The sequence below is a fragment of the Dermacentor albipictus genome, chromosome 5 (genome assembly GCF_038994185.2).
Source record: "Dermacentor albipictus isolate Rhodes 1998 colony chromosome 5, USDA_Dalb.pri_finalv2, whole genome shotgun sequence".
NCBI lineage: Eukaryota > Metazoa > Arthropoda > Arachnida > Ixodida > Ixodidae > Dermacentor > Dermacentor albipictus.
Genome location: NC_091825.1, coordinates 104,214,835 through 104,231,020, shown reverse-complemented (window position 1 = coordinate 104,231,020; position 16,186 = coordinate 104,214,835). Strand labels below are relative to the sequence as shown.

At 45.4% G+C, this 16,186-nt stretch overlaps 2 protein-coding genes across 2 annotated transcripts in view; both read right to left on the bottom strand.

Annotated features, from left to right (window-relative positions):
* The window catches only part of LOC135905917 (1-acyl-sn-glycerol-3-phosphate acyltransferase delta-like), a 35,539-nt gene extending 19,398 nt beyond the window's left edge, over positions 1-16,141 (bottom strand). The window contains exons 1-2 of the mRNA XM_065437035.1: positions 15,984-16,141; positions 474-682 (exon numbers count right to left, since the gene is read on the bottom strand). Of these exons, the coding sequence (XP_065293107.1) occupies positions 474-682; positions 15,984-16,018 (244 nt within the window). The 5' untranslated portion in view covers positions 16,019-16,141. The remainder of the gene's footprint in view (positions 1-473; positions 683-15,983) is intronic.
* Positions 1-16,186, bottom strand: part of LOC135905920 (transmembrane protein 135-like) — a 192,189-nt gene that overhangs the window by 99,605 nt on the left and 76,398 nt on the right. The window lies entirely within an intron of this gene.

The window sequence follows — 16,186 nt, the reverse complement described above, 5'->3', positions numbered from 1 at the left end:
ATGAAAACTGCAAGATACACAGACAAGTGAAAAGACAACACAACTGTGGATGCCATCTTGGTCATTCATGCCTTTCACGCTGCTTTCAGGGAACCTAACTGAAGAGGCTAAGCTAAAATGTTATTTACATATTGAATATATGGCACCAGTACACCGAAAAGTTCCTGGCGACACTTTTAGTCAAGTGATTTGTCAATGCGAAATAAAAAAAGAGTTTGCAGTGATACAGCAGCAAGTGCAACAAAAGTTGCTCATCAAATAGCAGCATGCAAAAACAAGTGCTGTAATACAAAAGAGAGGTACACAGTACTGACTTCAAACTGACTTGGAATTCAGATTAAAGTCGGAACCATGCAACTGATTTGAAAGTCAGTGCTATTTTTGTCTCTTCAGTTACATTCATTGTTTTATACGATGTTAATGGTACTGAATAACCAGCTATCGCAAATTTCTACTCTAGAAAAGTCACTCACGTGCCCAGGAGCCGTAGATCAGGTAGTAATTGATGCGGCGATACCAGTGCCACGAGAAGGGCCGCACCAGGCAGTAGGCAACCACTTGGAATACATTGAGCACAAGGCCACTCGATAGGAACACCAAAGTGAGGAACGTGTGGCACAGGACATTCGTTTTGACAGCAGCCCAGAGTCGTTGCAGCATCGTGGATTGCTCCTTCTCCTTCCTGCAGCCATGAAAGTGAAAAAATTTACCGCTTAGCTGGCGTTCATTTTCAAACATCTTAAGAGCCTTTCGACTCCTTAGTACTTAGTGCCACACGGGCACACATAAAAATGACACTAACTGCCCAATGCCTAAGGGACACTGAAGAGAAACACTAAATCAGTTTAAACTGATAAAGTATTCTTTAAAAACTCTATTATGGTTACTTCATAGTAATAGGTTCAATAATTAAAGGAGAAAATTATTGTCAAAATTTTGTTTTTTGGATTCTTGCACCAAAAGCCCAATGTCAATATGTTGCTTGACATCACGGATTTCAAAGTATTTTTTCACATTTGGACCACACTAGCCCACAAAATCTTTGCCTTTTTTATAACACAATGTAGTCCATCTTTGCCAATTAAGAATTAACTAGGCCCGAGCAGAAGCTGTCAAAATCCGAGATGTCATGGCAAAGCTGATGTGGAAACTTCAACACGAAGTAGCCACCCATCCTTTCTTTTTGTGCCTTTTCTGGCAAACCAAGTGTCTTCTCACGGTAAAATTGGTGTTTGGGGGGATGGTAAAAAAGCAATTTTTACTAATACAGGTGAAATCATTTTTTTCTTCAGCGTCCTTTAAAGATTGATGCCATTTGGGCACTGCCACATGGGCATACTTAATGGGTACTTAATGGCATCAAAGCTTAATGCCACTTTCAGCATAACACATTCTTGTAGTTCTGTGTCCTAATCATGTTATTGAAGCATATCATCTCAGAAAATTAGTCATTACGATAATTTTCTGGAAAAAGTGGAAGAGCCCTCAAGGAGTTAATAAAACTACAAAAATAAAAGCAAGCACAACCATCGAGAAAAAGAAGACCACGCCAAAGGCAAAACCATTTCAGACCATGCCATAGTGCAGCGGTGCCATACTAAAAAAGTAAAAACTGCACAATATAACTTTTTTACAATATAACATTTTGGGGGGAAATTAGTTGAGCTTAAATACTTTTCCAGAAGCCTAAGACTGAATTTTCAAAACATAATGGATAAAAATGCAAAGTGAATCAGAAAACACCTCATCGGAAGCTTAGGCACTTCATAATAAGGAAAGGGGGATGGGGATACTTGCTATGTATATAGTGTTACACCTAATATGCTAATCAGCCTTTTATGTCTTCCCAAGACCCCTTGTATATTATATTGCACATTGTTTTCAACCTTTGCAAACATTAACTAGGAAGCTATTACATAACATATATTCCCCTCAGATACGATGTCTGAAGAATGAAAAAGTGCATGAAAGTGGTTTCATCCTATTCTTTCCACAGTTTATGAGAAAACTGGCACAAATTTTCTCTGTACATTGTGTCATCACAGACGATGAAGAGCAATCATGAAGAGTGTTTCAAATGCCTTAAGTTGACATTAAAACGCAGGATGTAGCCTCAACACGGTGACCTACCACACAATGGTGCATGTTCATCAGTATGTTTATGCAAAGAAAAGCAATTTTTACCATACCAAACATAACAAGACAGTTACTTTGTCTACATACTTGGAGACGCTGCTTCTAGCATCTAAAAGTGGTGTTTCAACAAACAAAAAAAAATGGGTTTTGTCTGTTCATAACATAAAAAAATTGATGAAAGACGTTAGTCCCTAAGCTGTCTTCATGCATCAGGAGGTTATGAGAGCTCATACCACTGCTGTTGAAGCAGAAAAAACATCACATGAATTCATCCTAATTGCACCGCACAGACAAATGAGATATCTTTCTCCTGTACTTGCAGTCTCAAGTGAGGAGTAATAATCTTGGCCGAGTCAGATACATAGTAAAAAATGGTCCAGGTAAATGCCTAAAAGTATAAAAAAAATAAAAATGTCAATTCCGGGTTCTTATAACAGTCGACCTAGCAAGAGAGAGCTTTATGTAAACACTCTTTATATCAAGGAAAAGGGCTGATTAATAAGCTCATAAGTATGAAGTGGAGACAGCAGAAAACTTGTAATTTACTCAGTTACCAAACTCTCGAAAAGCGATCAAGAGATTTTAACACCAATACTCGAAGAGCTCTGCACTGATATGGCTGAGCAAGCAAAATCAGTGAAGTGTTGTATTTTTAGAACAAGCAGACAGAGGTCTTTGAACCTAGAACAGGTGAGATAGGGGTCTTGCCCAAACATAGTACATGATAAAATTATGCAGTTCTTTGAATTACTAACGCCGTCAAAGACTGGCCTTTTGCCAAGGTGCAACAGTGGTCTGTTAAAAATGCAGTTAACCTTCAACAAGAATTGGGAACAGTATTTGCTTCAAAGGTCACATATACAACTGGTCCAAGTGAACAGCACGTAAAATTACGTAAGTGTCCCATTAGCTACGAAAGGAGGCGATCGTGCAAGCCAGATGACAGTGTGTTTTTGTGGCAACGAGACAATTTTTACGCCACTTCATCTATAAAGAAAGTAATGATGTTAATTTGATGACAATGTATATTTATGCAAATCTCCAAAATAAGATAGCTGGAAGTAAGGGTTTGTTTTGCCTACATATTACAAACGCTGTCGTTGCCTACATACTGTCTTTATTTTTTACATACCAAGCAATATAACTACTTATCTACTAAACTAGTATGTGTTGCTTTGTGTGTGTCACATACAAAACATTCAATGACAGTACATTTCTCCAAGACTAACGAGACCACATGTTTTATTTTGCAGTAAACAGATGAGCCCCTGTCAGCATATTAAACATCGCGTAGCAGTCCTTGATATGCCCTTCCCACTGACACTGCACTCAGCAAACACTGAAGACAGTGAGGGAACAGCTTCTATAGATCGTCACTGTGCTTTGGCTACATACTTGCAAACAGAATGCTTAAAAATATCAAATGCCAATTCTCCCACTTCCCCTTCACTTTAATGACTAACCCTGCATTCCATTATGTCGGTGGGAAAGTGCAAACCCAGCTGTTTGTCAATCATGTCAGAGAAGTTGTTGCTTTAGATATCACTACACCGAATAAAATGCACCGGCACAAACTGAAACTGGAGCACTGAAATAAGAAAGCCATTTTTCGTAACGCCAGTGGCTACATTAAAGAAGTTAAGGGCAGCGCGATGGGAGCGCTACTGGCTGAGACCTCGGCACAATGTGTTTCAACTTTCAACAAATTCAAGACATCCTTGTTCCTCATCATTCCTTTTGACATAGAAATGAAAAGTAAATATTACTTTAGAAGATCGTGCTGCTCCCAAAACATTTTATGTCAGCAAGTAAGTCAACACAGTCACTGACTTCAATCATAAGCAATAAGAGTTCTGCATAAGTTATTTACCGACAGCTTATCAAGATGGCAACAGTATTACAGCTTATCAAGATGGCAACAGTATTGCTCGTCCCATGTTGATGTCATAAGCGGAAAGTACAGAGTATACAGCAGAAAAATCATCTGCAAGGTGGATTCAAATGGGTCGCAAAGCTTTGGGCTAAAAGTGGTCCAAAACCTACTGTCTCTGGCATCAACAAGGGCAGTTGTAGGAGATCTTCTTGAAGAGCAGCTAGATGATAAGGCCACAACCATTGCTAAAGAAAATTTTGAAGAATTTTTTTTAAATTAAAAACAAGACAACACAACTTTCACTCAAACAAAATCAAATTCCTAATCAAATTTATTTAGGTGTGGTAAAGAAAGAAAAGATAGTATGCTTTCACTTTATCATTAAAAAGAAATACCTCTTTTTCAGAGCCTGCTAGAAAGAAATGGCATTCATGACACTATCAATACCAATGCAATGCAGCTCTTGTATTGTGCAGATTGGTGCACTCAAAGTTTGCCTGCCACTAATGCCTCCCCCCCTCTCCCCCCCTCCACCCTCACATGTGTAGTTGTTTTTTTTTTTTTTTTTGCTCATCAACGTTTGTCTGCATCCTGGTGGCGAGTTGTGTTTCATCGTGGGTAACGTATTCAATGAAAATGAGTGAGAGGACCACCAGACAAAATTGTTACTTGGGGACAATGCAACCAGCACTCAACACCCAATGCTTTCTTCGGTACGGAAAGATATTATGCTCTGTACATGGGTGAAAACTGTGCCACTCATATGGATGGTGTTGCGCTGCATCGCTTTCTGCGCTAAAAGATCGAACAACTATCCAGTCGATTTGGGAAACATGTGGGAAGTACTGCCTTAATAGGCCAACAAAATAAACCTCACACCTTTGTCAACAAAAATAATGTCAACTTTTTTTTTTTTACGGACACGGCGTTACTTTCTCTTATGTTCTGTCGGAAGAGTTCCCTCATCACAGAGATCCATGGCGCTACGCCTTAGGAACCAACTGCTGGTGCACCACCACTTTTGAACATATATGTGTAGGGTGGCTACTATGGGCTTCTATGGAAGCTTCGCTACCAGGTATATGCATCTACCTTGTCATCGGTTGAAGGACACGGATGCCCAGTGTGCATTCCACTCTTTAGTATTGCTTTCCGGAAAAAAACTACACAATACTCTGTCGCGCCGTTTTGTGCACGTAAACAAGGTGCCCCAGGAGAACGTACGACACAAGTTTCGCTCGGATTCGTGCAAAACAAAATACCAATAAGCGACGAAGCTGCCCTTCGGCGAAGAGCGACAGCGAAGAAAGCAAGGCACGAGAACCATCCCACACATGGGAGGCACTGTACGCAGCTAGGCATTCGACAAGCGCAACCCAGTATCGACCGCGGCCTTTGAACAGCTGGACCCGCGCTTATCTAACCCCAGCGCGCATCTTGCTGCCTCGACGCCCGCGAAAGAAACGTGTCACCCCGACCACCGCTTCTCCGCGTTCGCGAAAAGTGCACGCGACCGCGCAACCGGATGCGACCCCATGGACTTCTCCAATCTGAAGAATCGCACCATGCCACTTCTCTCTGCAGTGGCCTCAGCCGGAGGCGCATGTATAACGTGCAGCAAAGAAAAGAAAAGAAGTGGGGGGGAGGGGGGTCACACGCGTCCACTCACACAAGAGAGAGAGAGAGAGAGACAGAGGCTCGCGTGCACACACCCACGCACAAGTGTCACGCTGCCGTTCCTTATCAGGTATACGCACGGCCCCGGCGATAAGTCAGGTGGTGATGCCCCGACCGACGCCGCGCGCGGTATCAACGGCCCGCTTGGAAGGTCGTGTACCCTCTCAGAGAAACTGCTTGACCCCACCGCGCGGCGAGGGGCCGTGTGCAGTGACGCAGACAGCGGGCTTTCGGTCACCGTTAAGCTAACTGAGAGGCGACGGAAACAATCACAACGAGAAATGGGGCAACAAGTCACGGCTGCTGGAGCAAGTTTCCGAATAGTGCTGAGAGTCGCGGTAGACCTCGCAGCCGTCGAGAGCGCGCAGAGGTGAGGCGCAAAACTAGAGGACAGCGGCGGGACTCGAAAAATATTTCCTTTTTAACTCGAGATTTCAATACCTGACCTCGGACGGAAGCCATCAATCATTTCAACAGAACACCATAATCTTAGAACATAACTCGTGTGAGAATTTCAGCGCAGTACACAGAAATCACGAGAACGAAAACATAGGGCACTGGAAAAGACAACGCTCAGTCCATGCTTTCGTACCCGTGACTTGTGTGACTTCTGAGCGATTCTGCGCTGAAAGACTGACAAGGATTCGCAATTCCAACGCACGCAAATCAGTACCTTGCTAGACAATGAGTTCACGTTACTGCTTCTCATCACGCTCCGCTCTCTAATGAAGATAAAATAAAAGAAGGGAAAGAAAACGAAAGCCCATTGAGGCACTGTGTATACAGCTAGCAGCTGACTACAGACCTTTCTACATTAGGCGACACCCCCACGTCCTCTTTGGGCTGTAGGGCGAGGGTACAAAGAGCACATGTTGCCACTTCAGCAGTGTTCTTGAGTGGGTGCTCACGCGGATTCACAACAGTCCATAGGGCATTATGGCTATGCCCAGGGAGCTCTTCTTCGACTACCAGCATAGACAGCGCCCTTATAATATCAGGGAAAATCTACGTACCGCACGTACGCGCACACACGTAACAGCAAGTCTGCAGCTATGTGAGTGTAGCTCTTAAATCAGCTAGCTTGCAATGAACACATTCACTTGTCAGGAGCCCGTAGTGAAAAGGCTGTGAAGGCCATGAGGTCCTTTATCTCCAAAACGCACACTATTTTCACCAAAATATTTAGTCAAAACTCGTTATAACGAAACGGGGTATGTAACGAAATAGTGGATATAACAAGGTAAGTGAAATTCCCATACAGATCCCCGTATCTAAATACCTAGTTTTAACAAAGTAAATCTGTCCTACCAATGGATATAGCAAACTAGATTTGCCTCCGAAATAAAAAAAAAATAAAGAAAAGGAAGAAATGCACGGCCATTGCACGCTTACGCGGGGTTCTGCACGCACTCTTCGCAGAAGTTCAAAACTCCTGCGTCCGCACGTTGAATGCGCCGAACACTGCCCTCCATCATCACTGCACCTAGCTGCACTGTTCCTAAGCAGCTACGCATTATCGCCATCACACTTATCTCTCTCTCTCTCTCTCTCGCTCTCTTACTGCGGCGACACGTAGGCTGGTGCAACTAAGCGTTGCCTTCGCGATTGCACAGATGCAATCTCGCAGGCCACGCCTACAATACCAAACTTGCGCTAGCCTGAGAGAAGTGCGGTGGAGCTGGTGAGGTGAGAGAGAGAGATAGAGAGAGAGAGAGGAGACTCTAATGGATCCCAAAGAGGTTTGCCTGGCGGCATGCCTAGCAAGCTAGTCCAGAAAGATAGGATAAAAAATGGAATGATGTGTATAGTTCACAACAAAAACACACTACACAAAACACAACATTCGACTAAGTGTCCCACTGAAACCAACTTTTATAAGGAAACACGAAAGTGCCTTCGTTGCGCGAGATGAACCTACAGCATGGTGAACTGGGGCGCGCCGCACATGGCTGGTACAGCTAGGTGTGGCCACCGAGATCGCATCGGCGCCGGTACAATCTTGTGAGTCCATGAGTCGACCAATCCAAGCCGGTGCGGCGAGATTCGTTGTCCTCATTCACAGAGGAGGCACGTAAGAGCGGTGTATCAGCCAGATCAGCCTAGACCAGCTCCGTAGTTCGGCGCACCGTGTCGTGAGCCACGTGCTGGTCGACCACGACGGAATTTGTTCGCGTCGCAGCGCGCACAAGCTGGTTGCTTCGACCACTTCGCCCCCCCCCCCCCATTTCACCGACTTCACAACGCTATATACGAGCCAGGTGGAAAGCGGGAACGAAAGGCCACTACGTTGGAACAAAAAGAAACTGCCGTAAAGGTAGTCACGTCAGGTGCTAAGAAGTCATGTGCTGCGCACGTGAGGTTCTTTTGCGATTTTATTAAAATTTCATCGCATACGTGGCGGCTTAGCGGTTCCGCGGGCCGCAATGTCATTTTCCTATGCATAGTTAAATTTGTGCATCCCAATGGGAATGTATTGCAGTAAATGGGCAATAATGGATATAACGGAGTAATTTCGACTGCCCCTTCTACTTCGTTATAACGAGGTTTTACTGATGACGCTGCCCAGTTGATGTAAAACATACTGGAAAATCCAACCATAATAGCATATAATCAATATGTCAGGTCCGATACAACGGTGGCAACGTGTTCCTTCTCCTTCGATAAGGAGTCAGATGAGCGCAGATGGTAATCTTACCCCCGTACGCAGAAATGCAACTTAAGTCGAAGCACATGCTTGACTTGATTCAGATGACGCCTGGCGTTAACGTGCCCAAAGACGCTCACTGCGTTTCCTTCGGCGCGTTCCCGATAGGCGTCACTCGGATCAAGTCAAGCATGGGCTTCAACTTGCATTTCTGAATACGGGGGTTACACCCCTGAATATGAGGGGCACCTTAAAGGGACACTAAAGAAAAACAAGTACACTTTTAAAAAGTTTGCATCCTTTAGAGCTTGTCCCACAACGACGATCATCATCTGTATTGCACGCATTTTCTTTATTGCTGCGAACCGAGTACTTCTTCCAAGCAGCGAACGACATGCACGTTATCAGCGTGACGTAGCATTCTCGACAGGAAAGAAGCGAGCGCAGCGTCTTCAAGAAAGGAAACTCAAGCAAGATATATGACGATTATCGTTGTGGGACAAATATAAAAGGGTGCACCAAAGGTTGCAACCGTTTTAAGAGCGCAATTAGTTTGGATTCGTATACTTACCTATTTCCACTTTCGTTAATTTTCCCGTGATGAGTTGATTATTACAAGAGGAAATTCAGGTCAAAGTTCCAGTTTCTGAATTTTGCGCTAGAACTCTAGCGCCTGTACGTCAGTGTGATGCCACGGACTTCAAAATATTTTCTTTGGGCCACTGTAGCTGAGTAAAAGCTCTTGAAATCTAAGTTCGCTCTCTGGCTCTTTTGGAAGACAGTGTATTCCATCCCTACTGATAGTTAACTATGGGCTCAAGCAGATGCCGTCAAAACACATGACGTCACCGCGATGTGGTGCGTGAGCTTGAAGGCAGCGTCGCCACCCGTCTTTCGTATTTTCTCGCTTACCAAGCCCCACTCGCGGTAGGAGTGACATTTTTTTCGGTATCGTAAAAGGGTAATATAGCTCAACTTACTTTTTCTCTTTAGTGTCCCTGTAAGGTGCAGTTGACTATATGTTCTACTGGACAGTGTATTTCTTTAGCTATGAAAATTAGACAGTTATAACACCGGGCACAAGTGATTATAGAAACAACATATTTAGGCGAATGGTGTAACACCGTGTACACCCCAAACATAGTCACATTCTGGGGTTTTACGTGCCAAACGCACGATCTGGGCACGAGGCAGGCCGTAGTGGGGGAACTACGAATTTAGACCACCTGGGGTTCTTTAACGTGCGCGAAACAGAACCACGAGCGTTTTTGCATTTCGCCCACATTTAAATACGGCCGTTGCGACAGGAATTCGATCCAGCGACCTCGTTCTTATCAGCGATATGCCAAAGCCACTAAGCAGCAATGGCGGATTGTGTGTGTTCCAGCGCGCTAAATGAAGAAAGTTATGCATTGAAATAAATGGGCTACGCCACACGCTTAACTTTGCCCCTTTTGGGGCTTATCTCAGAACGATAATCGCCATCTGCCTGGCTTATGTCTCCTTCATTGAAAACTCTGCGTTCGCTACTTTCCTGTCAAGAGTGCCATGCCACGCTGATGACGCGCGTGTCGTTCATGGCGTGGAAGTACGGGGCGCGCAGTGTCACGTGATCCTCGAGGTCCGGTGCGGGAGAACGCAAGGAAGGAATTTCGCTTGCGGAGGCTAGACGTGGCAAGTGGAGAGAGTGTCCCACTTGGCAGTTAAAACCCCTTAAACTTCGTAAAGTAGCGACACTCTCCTCCTCCGCCTTCACTCCTCCTCGTTTATCCTCTCTTTCACGCTCCCTCCTTGACCGTGGCGCCGCCTATACTGCTCGAGCGTAGCAACGGCGCCAACATGCGCTCTTCGCCACTCCGTAGATGCTTCTCGAGCAAAAATGGCACTGATGCACGGTGCGAGGGCCCACGTGATGCTATTAGGCCAACAGCGACGCAGCGTCAGCCTCGGCCAGAGCGCGCGAGGAGGAGGCGGCATCCTTCAAAGCGTGGCACTACTTTACGAAGTTTAAGGGACTTTATTGGCAGTGGCGCTCGCCTCTTGTAATCATGGGTTCGCGGCAGTGAAATATTTCTACCTCGGCTATTAATGAATCGATTTGAAAATTTTTTGCGGCGGAACGCTCCCTAGAGGACACCTAACAACTTCCAGCTGCGCAATTTTGGGCGCAGCTGTTCCGCCACCACTACATCACGCGCGTAATAGCGAAGGCTGTCAGTACGGCTTCCATGTGCGGCAAGTTGTCCTTATGTCCACGTTCACTCCCCTTTCTTTTATTATTTCTACATCTCGAAAACACAAGGACGGTTAACTTCCCCTTTGTGTTCACTGGCTTCATTATCCGATAGCTTCGTGCGACTGCAAAAAAAAAAAAAATCGAGCCCCCTTCGGTTCCCCTTATTCTACTCGTTCATTGCAACCGATGTAGCTATCTATCGCAAATTTCTGTGATTACGTAGTACGTTATGAAGCGTCGTTTACCAAAAGCACAAATTGAGCATCAGGAGCAAGCATTTTCGCATGAATATGACTCTTCACAGAGTGCGAATGACCGCTGTAAATAAAGCCTGTAACGTATGCCTACCTAAGCGACGTAGCCTGTTTTACTACGCAAGCTCTCAATTTTTTACGTCTACGCTATGCCCGTGGTGGTGAAAATTTACCGTAAGTTTGCTCCAATTCCATGTTTAATTGGGCGCATTTGATGTTTCGAAATAATCGAAAGGTATTCGAAAAATATTCGCATTTACGAATAGTGACTAATCGATTCCTTATTCGCAAGTTTCGAATATTGCACACTCCTACGAGACCTTTGTTCAAGCGCTCGGAAGGAGCCAAGTGGGCTCGCAGATTTCGATTGTCTACGGTTCGAACGCTCTCTAAAAGCATGCGTGTGAAAGCGTACATTAAAGGGACACTAAAGCAAAAGAATAAAACAGTTTAGACTAATGAAGCATTGTTTGAGAACAATGCAGGCATGCATTTATAAAAAGATAGTTTGATTATTAGATGAGAAAATGAAGGTCCAAGTATCAGTATTTGAATTTCGCGCCGAAACCCCAGCGGCGGTACGTCAGCGTGACGTCAGGCATTCCAAAGTATGTTTTCACATTTGGGCCGCGTTGGCTGAATAAAGGTTCCCGAAACTTGCAATGTTTATTATTTGGTTCCTTTAGACCACAATGTAATCAATCTGTACGGCTGTACACAATTACTAGGCCCTAGAAGATGCCATCAAAGTCCAACACGTCACAGCCCCCAGGTGCGGGAACTTGAGTAGGCGTCGCCACCCGTATTTTGTGCTTGCGCTTTTTCTGGCTCACCAAACGTCTTATCGTTGTAAGAGCGGTGTTTCTGGTGTTGTAGAACGGTAATTTACTGATGCAGAAGAACTCATTTTTCAGTTTAGTGTCCCTTTAATGCACGCTCCGAAAATGTCAAAACGTACAAAATGCAACGGCGCCAATGTGGACGGGGACATCAACCGAAGCGTACACAAGGACAAGCGCCGACTTTCAAGTGGGAATCTTCATTACAAACGAGGAATACACACAGGTCGCAGGATGAAAACAAAGAGGAACAGAATAAGCGAGAAAAGCCGAACATACCAAACACCAATGAAAACGTGAATTTTCCTTGTCTGCTGTTCGGTATACGTCCCCACCCAAAGTTGCAGCGTTTCATTTTGAATCCTTCAGAACCAACGGAACGAATCTTTGACTTTTGTCAAACCATGCATCTCGTCGCTCAGAAGGTTAGCACCAGCGCAAGGTAAACGATACATTTGCTGGCCAAAGGCTACAGTAGACGTCTAGGTGCCGTTGGCCGCTTAAGGACGCGGCTAAGTCACCTTCTTTGGCACTTAACGCAGTAGGCAGCGTTGCGTGTTGAATAATAGAGCGTGCGCAAAACGGAACAATAAAAAGAAAAACGAGATATAGAAAGGAGGGAAACGACACTGAAGCCAACGCCGTCCGAGTTCCATGCAAAGTAATTACGGTCAAAGCGTTGAATAATGGGTCAAAGCGTGTACTGCCAGTCTGCACCGAGATGCTAACTATACTAGTTAGGCGGGAAGGTCATGACCGTATCTAGTCAATAAGAGATTTACTTGGCTGTACCTCACGTACCGTCGGCTTCGAGGCGTCTCAGAGATGAGAATCTCGATGTATAGCGTGATCAGTACGTCCGCGGTGCACAGGTATCAGTAAAGCCGCTTTAAAAATAACAAGTAGCTTCGGTGGCACAGCATGCACCCACGTTTTCCTAAGGATCGCAAGAAACCGGACCTGCGGGCACGGTGGGGTGGGAGAGGGGGGGGGGGGGGGAGGGCAATCTCGACTGCATCGGCCGTTGGCAAGGTCGAGGACAAACCGCTACGTGCACTGCACGCCACTTCAGTCGCGACGTCCAAATATGCGACCGACGATCGCGCTCGGCGGAGATCTAGATAGGAGGGCTTGTTATGCGAGAGAACGACGCGGAAGGAATCGCGGTGGTTAGGAGAAACTTAGAACCATCGGGCCTGAGAAGGAAAAGCTGTTCGGTGAGGCGCGACACGCCTATCTTGGTGGCCGTGCGACGTGCGTGCACGTCTTTCTCGAGACCCAGAAGGAAAATGTGCATGCGAAACACATGATGGCCGTTAACCATACGCGATAACTCGAGCGATGCCGCGGAGAAACATAGGAGGAGTTGCAAGGTTCAGTTTCTTCTTTTCCTCCCTGTAGCCGCCGCAGAGTTCCACTCTTGGCATAGCAAGTGGGCCTCTACTTGAATGTATCGGCCGTCGACTCCACGAAATTGTTATTACAAGTGACAATGAAGAGAAACAGTAAATCCCTCCAGCACTATTAGGTATTCCTTCAAAACTCTATTTCCGTCATTTTCGGCGCTATAATGTTGATTATCAGAAAACAAGTTTCAATTTCTTTTCTTTTTTTCGCGCGTCAACGCCATCGGCGGTACGTGACTGTGACTCAGTAAAAGCTTTTAGCTCAGCCTGTCATTTAAAAAAAAAATGTAGTTCACCTTTACCGATAATAAATTAATTACGCGAGTGCAGTCGCCGTCAAAGTCCAAGACGTCAAAACGAGCGGGTGCGGGAACTTCCCAGCGGCGTCGCCACCGTTCCTTCGTTATTGTATACTGTAGTTCTAGCGTCTTTTCTGGTTCGCCAAGTTTCTTCTCACAGTTATAAACGAGGCTTTATTATTATTACTATCATTTGGGGAGGTGGAGGAACGGTATCGTAAGGGGTAATTCACTAATGCTGATCAAATTATTCTTTTTTCAGTGTCCCTTCAGAAGTTCACCCAGGTGAAGCTCAAATGTAAGAACTTTATGTCGCTTCCGTCACTTCGTATCGTCGATGCGTGGCGGTGGTAACAACGTTTAATTTTCTATGCACGGGTAAGATCTTCCCTCTTGGTGGTTACCATCTCGTGTGTACGTGTAGGGAGGAGGAGAAGGGGGGGGGGGAGGGGGTGGCGATGATGTAAGAAAAAGTGCGCTGGTGTGATGTCCAATGTGCAATGCGCGACATTTATTCGAACAACATTGTAAAATAATATTTCCAGCGCACCGCTTATATATATTTTACCTGCGATTCGCGCAAGAAGATAACATTTTTGGAGTCCGCATCGTTCGGTGAAACGCCGCTGTTGGCGTAATTTGTGGTTGTCGAGAAACAGCGAAACTGCTCAGCAGCACGCGTATCCGATGGCGTAATGCGCGTATGACAGAAATAGAGATACAAAAACAAAATAAAAGAGCTAGGATGCCAGGTGCTTTATTGAGCCCTGCGGAACATGCAGTCTTGTAAAATTTAAATCGTAGCAAATCCGCAGTAAGCGCGAAATCCTCTTTTATATGGGCATCACAATGGTGCATCGCTACCAGGCCCTATCGAGATCGCATTTCTCGACAGGGATTGGCTCCCATCCGCAGCTTGCGCTAAGAAGCTAATCGCGCTTGAGAAATTCGATCCCGAACGGGCTCGATCGCGATCAAAAAAAAGCACCGCCCGACAGCCGTACAAAGTTTTTTAGACCAAGAATACGGGTTGCAGCAACCTCGACCCACTGCCCGCGGCAGTTCAGTTATCTCAATGCGGAGCACAAAGCCAGTCACATGACTATGATTGCGACAGTCATTTGTGGAATGCTACTCGAAATGCGCGCATAGTTTCACCGTTCTTTGCCATTACGCGGGCGAGGCTCGTTGCTGGAGTGCAAATCAAGTTTCTCGAGAACCTCCCTATTGAAGAAACGACGTTCTCTTTCGAGGTTTCCCTCAAGAAAGAAGGAAAAATATCACTCGCTACCTAACAAATTATTTTTCTTCTATATATACAAACGCATTGCAATGCCGGTTGCTCGCAAACCACCTGTTCATTCTATATAAAGCGCCGACGGACGTCAAAACGTAGGTCGTCTTTCTTCCTTTTGAATATAACGCCAGGCCATACTATCCCACTATTGTTTCATCGGCGTGTACAGGTAGATGCATCTCTCCACGAAGTCATAAAAGTAGGAGTGGAAGCGAAATGGAATCCACGCCAAACGCCGCACAGCGAACACTGAACTTGCGTTCAGCAAGAAAACAACATGCGAGCAATTTTTTCCTTCTCCTTGTGCCTAACCATCGGCCTAACAGGCATCGGCAGGTGGTGAAGCAACTTGGCATTACAACTGCTGATTGAGGTCTCCTCTCCAAGAGGAAAACGAAAAACTGCGCTCCCACGGATATTTGCGTACAGAAAAACCAGGAAAGATTCGCGCTGCAAAGACCCTCTCTCTCTCTCTCTCTCTCTCTCTCTATATATATATATATATATATATATATATATATATATATATATATATATATATATATATATATATATATATATATATATATATATGTCAAAGCTAGAAGTCATCAAGGGGCCTATCGGAACCAACACAATCCCACGCTTCACAGCGGCCGACCTTTTCAGAATGAACCATGCGCTTTTCCTCGTATTACCTAGATGCGCCGCTGTTGCAAAGGCGGATGCCGCAAACGGGAAGCAACAACCTGCAGCGCACACTGTATAACCAAAGCTACTGTCGATGTCGCCGAAAGTTTTGGTAGTAACTGTTGACACTGTCATGTAGGTGAAAAGCGCGCCGCGATCAATCGCGCACCACTAGCACAACGAAAGTTAACGTAAGCACTAAACTAAATGCGGACGGAAGTTTCGCCGCTTGTTCGCACTTTCGCAATAACACTCATCTCTTCTCCGTCCAAGGTTCAGTCTCCGTGAAATTCAATGCGACCCAAACTGACGTGGTGCTTGGCTATTCACTAAATCGTGACAGTTGCGATGTTGCCCCGACCACAACTCTCGCATATCGAAAGCGTCGTGTTTCATACCCGCGACACATATACGCCCCAGAAGAATTCGCACGAAATGAATGCGAAGATTGAGCACTTTATTTTCACAATTATACCTCAAAACAGCACAAAGTTCTGCACAGAGTACGTGTCCGTAGGCTAACGTGAGAACACCGAGAGACAGGAAAGGCAATGGCCTAGTAACCGAGTGGTTTACGCTACACTCGAAGAATGCCCCGCACTGCCAGGTGTGTACGTGTACACGAGATCAACCGAATGAGAATTCACACAAACCTCTCTGATGTGTCGGTCGGCGAGGAAGAAGACATCCTTGGTCAGAACATAGAGACACACGTCAAAGAACCACCGACGACGCACGACGTCCACTAGCGTCAATCGTCACCTCTCGTCCGCTACAGCACGGGTGGTGTCATTATCACGTGTCATGCGATGTGAGCGACGCACGCTACGGCTAAATAAACATCTAGCCCGCATAT